At 49.4% G+C, this 3,974-nt stretch overlaps 1 gene segment (V, D, J or C); it reads left to right on the top strand.

The window, feature by feature from the left end:
- Positions 1-2,878: 2,878 nt before the first annotated feature.
- On the top strand, positions 2,879-3,651 carry LOC137144273 (Ig heavy chain V region 3-like). The segment is given in 2 exon segments: positions 2,879-2,924; positions 3,017-3,651. Coding segments are annotated over 2 exon segments (681 nt in total).
- The last annotated feature ends 323 nt before the right edge of the window (positions 3,652-3,974 follow it).

The raw sequence follows: 3,974 nt of genomic DNA, 5'->3' as shown, positions 1-3,974 counted from the left end.
CTGGCTCCTTTCTAACTCAGGCGCCTCACTCGTCTCCAAGGCCGTGCCCCCTCTGGGGATCTCACACGCACCCCTAGGGCGGGAGCTAACATTAATACCGTCACAGCCCCTCCTGCCAGCGATATGCAAAAACTGACCGCTCGTCCTTCCTACTTAACGCCACCCCACCGCCTCCGTCCACACACAGAGTCCCGGATCCGGCTCAGGGACGCCTGTTCGCGTCAGACCCAACCGTTCATTGCTTCCCCCCCAACCGCTCCATGGCTACCTGGCCTCTGGTGCAGCTGGTCCTGGCCCTGGCCACCCTCTCCTGTGAGTTGGGCTCGGCGTCGCTCCTTTCTCCGCTTGCCCATCATTTAGTCTGATAATCTGAATTTCACGGGCCATCTCTCGCTTTGCATTTCCCCCTCAGGTGCCCGCTCGCAGGTGGTGCTGACCCAGTCGGGGACGGCGGTGAAAAAGCCCGGAGAGTCCCATACGGTGAAATGTGCAGGCAGCGGTTTTAACGTGATGAGCACTAGTATGTATTGGATCCGGCAGGCTCCGGGAAAGGGGCTGGAGTGGCTGATTTACTATTATTCAGAGTCCGACAAGAGCTACTCCCCGACAATCCAGGGGCGATTCACCGCCTCCAAGGACAGCTCCAATTTCTATTTGCAAATGACCAGCCTGAAGCCGGAGGACACCGCGGTTTATTACTGTGCGAGAGACACAGTGAGGGGAAGCCTGTTGTGCTTCATACAAAAACCAGACGTCTGAAGGCCCACGGACCGTGTTAATCAGGAGGGGGCAGCAGATACACAGAGGACGAAGGGAAAATCACACAAAGCGTTCTCGTGCAGATAGCTAGAAACTGGGGCCACAGTGAAAAAGTTTTTCTTTCTCCCCTATACCATGGCTCTGCTCCAGGCTGGTTCAGCGGTCAGAAAGCCCAGAGAGTCTTGTACCCTGTTGTGTAGCGTGAGCAGGTTTAAAAGACTGGGCAAGCTAGTGCGATGAGAAAACCACCCTGTGTCTCTGGCACACAGGGGCGCTTCACAGCTTCCTGTGGGCGCTAGGCACCCCCCATCTCGATGAAATCAACAAGAATTTGGGGCAAAACAGGAAGCAGTTAAGTTCTGTGGCCTGTGCTGTGCCGGAGGTCACATGGCTGGTTACAGTGACTGCTTCTGACCCTAGAATCTAGGAAACCCACAGTGGAGCGGGAGATTATTGGGAAAGAAATCTGCAGAGGATGGTTAATACACGTGCGATTATCAAAGGGCCTAAAATCAAATTGAAATTCGTAGGGCATGGAATCCCTAAGTACCTTAAACCTTTTAGAAAATGCCATCCCGCAGCTCTACGTCTTACACAGCCTCGAGACAGAGCATCAGTTTTCATGTACCTATTAACCTGATACTCAAAAAGAGTTTATCATCTGCATCTTCCCTGTTCATTAACCAAATATTTTTCTGTGTGTCTAATCCCAAAATCTTTAAAATTAATGGGGGGTTTAGCATATGCACAAATATTTATTGGTTCAGACCACTGATTCCTGTCTCTCGTCTTTGGTCATTCAAGTCAGCTGTTGATTTTTCCCTGATCCCAAAATATAATCAGTATGACACCACACTGTGGAAGATACTACAGATTCACACCAAATGAGAGGAAAAAGCAGGAGAAACCAAAACACAAAGCCTCACAGATCTAGAAAGTCACAGAGCTACACCTAAGGACATTGTGGAGAGATGTTCTATAATTGTGCAATGTTGACTTAGAAAGGTATTAAATACTTCGTATAAGTATCGATGTCCTCTCTGTCGGCTCATCAATAAACTATTACCTATACAAGATGAGAACATACAGCCAATTCAGATTACTGTGCCTTCCTTTCATCCATTCCTATATCTACCTATCTATCTAATCTGCCAAGAAAGAGATTTCCGCTACACGTGGATATTGTCCTTTCCATTATCTGCCCAGTGTTCCTCTACATTATCAATGGAGAACCAGTGAGAAGAAAATGATGCTTGTTCCGGAGTGGCTTTAAAGGTGATTAAACGAGTTAGGCATTTATTTTATTCATGATGGAATTTCCTGGGGGTGAGAACGTGTGTCCCTCAGGTTGCGTTGTAAATCCCAGTCTCAAGAAGTGGACAGAAAAGTGGAAGTGGCATTGATCACTCACAAAATCAAAATCACTGAATGCAGCAGGAAAGTTAGTGGGATGAAAATCACAGAAAAGGGATGCACTGGGGGGGGGGGGGGTTGGGTCATATTTTAAAAGGGTCGCAAAGGAGTTAGGTGCAAAAACTATATTGACCGTCAGTGCGAGCCGGGGACCTAATTCCATTAGAACTCTTTGGACCTCCCGGCCCACAGCTGTAATTCCAACCTAGCCGTAAAAGAGTGGATAATTATTAACACTTCTCTGATCCCAGTTATCACGGGCTGTATAACTTCCAGCCGTTCTGCTCCCTGGCCAAGCACTCTTCTCTCACACATCATGACCCGAAGACCATTACAGACGTTGGAAATGTTCACCTTGTCCTCAGAAGATTTGAGAGCAATTCTCAGAAATCAATGGCGAGCGATTCACATCGTCTCCTTGTTCCTCCAGCGATAGGAAAGTAAGTCAGGGCCCCACCGCAGCGTCCTAGGCGCTGCACAAACACACAGTGAGGAATAACGTCTGTCAGAGACTCTGTGAAACGAGTTCAGATGAACAAGGGAAGGGTCTGTCTCTCGTATAAGCAGCAGGAATATGCAAATGAAGGTGACAGTTTCCTATTTAAATCTGCCCCTCTCTCTGCCCAGGCTGCACCCAGGGAGACAATCCACAGCCCCCAGTGTCTGCGCAGTTACCAGCCACCTCTCCGCTCCAACACCAGGGAAAATGAGACTTTCCGTCTATTTCGTTTTCATTGCAGCCGCCTTGCAAGGTATTTTCTAACCTAAATACCCTGGGGAGGCTGACGAATATTTTGTGTTTGCTCTTTTGATACTAATGTTTGTGTCGTGTCCTTATTCCCAGGTGCCCGGTCCCAGATCAGCTTGGTGGAGTCCGGCGGGGATGTGAAAAAGCCCGGAGAGTCTCTCCGCCTCTCCTGCAAAGCCTCCGGCTTCACCTTCAGCAGCTACGATATGGACTGGGTCCGGCAGGCTCCCGGCAAGGGGCTGGAGTGGGTGGCCCGTATCAGCAGCGGTGGCAGCAGCACATACTACCCTGACGCAGTGAAGGGGCGATTCACCATCTCCAGGGACAACTCCAACAACCTGCTGTACCTGCAGATGGCCGGCCTGAGAGCCGAGGACACCGCCCGCTATTACTGTGCGAGAGACACGGTGCAGGGAAGCCGGTCCGAACCAAGACAAAAACGTCTCGCTGCAAGGATAGAGAAGGCTCTAGGGGCGCCCAGGGTGTACAGTGAAAATGAGACCAGTGATGAGAGAGGAGAAAACAAGAACGAATTCGCATTCTGCTTCTTTCATCTTTCTGCAGCTCAAAGACTTCCCACAAGTTCCCACACAGGACAGAACGTTCTTAGATGGGGCCCTTCTTACGTCTTTTCTCTCCCGGGGACAAATTCTGAACCAGCCACGGGATCCGGGAGAGTCGCAGACTCAGACTTAAAGGCCAGACAGAAGCGGTCAGATAAATTGGTCTGACCTCCTGCGTAACACAGACCAGAGATCCTCAACCTGACTCCTTCGGGTTCCGGCTAGCACACTCCATAACACACCATGCTGTGATTAGCGTCACCCCTGTCCGTGGTACATTCAAGCAGAAAGACAGGCACCTCTCAGCTTTTGACACTGCAACGCACCAAGTTTCTATGCTTGTGTTTGTTTGTTTCTTTGTTTTGTTCTTTCAGTTGAATAATTTTTCCACCAAAAGTGGCTTTTCTGGCACATGGAGCATTTTCTTAGGAGAAAACTATCCTGCTTAAAACGAATAAATAAAGAACCCCCCAAAGTGTTCATTTTTTGGT

The sequence above is a fragment of the Emydura macquarii genome, unplaced genomic scaffold, assembly GCF_026122565.2.
Source record: "Emydura macquarii macquarii isolate MOO-44397 ecotype Brisbane River unplaced genomic scaffold, CSIRO-AGI_Emac_v2 contig_3441, whole genome shotgun sequence".
Classification (NCBI taxonomy): domain Eukaryota; kingdom Metazoa; phylum Chordata; order Testudines; family Chelidae; genus Emydura; species Emydura macquarii.
Note: the sequence above shows the minus strand (reverse complement) of the source record. Positions and strands in the feature narration are given on the sequence as shown.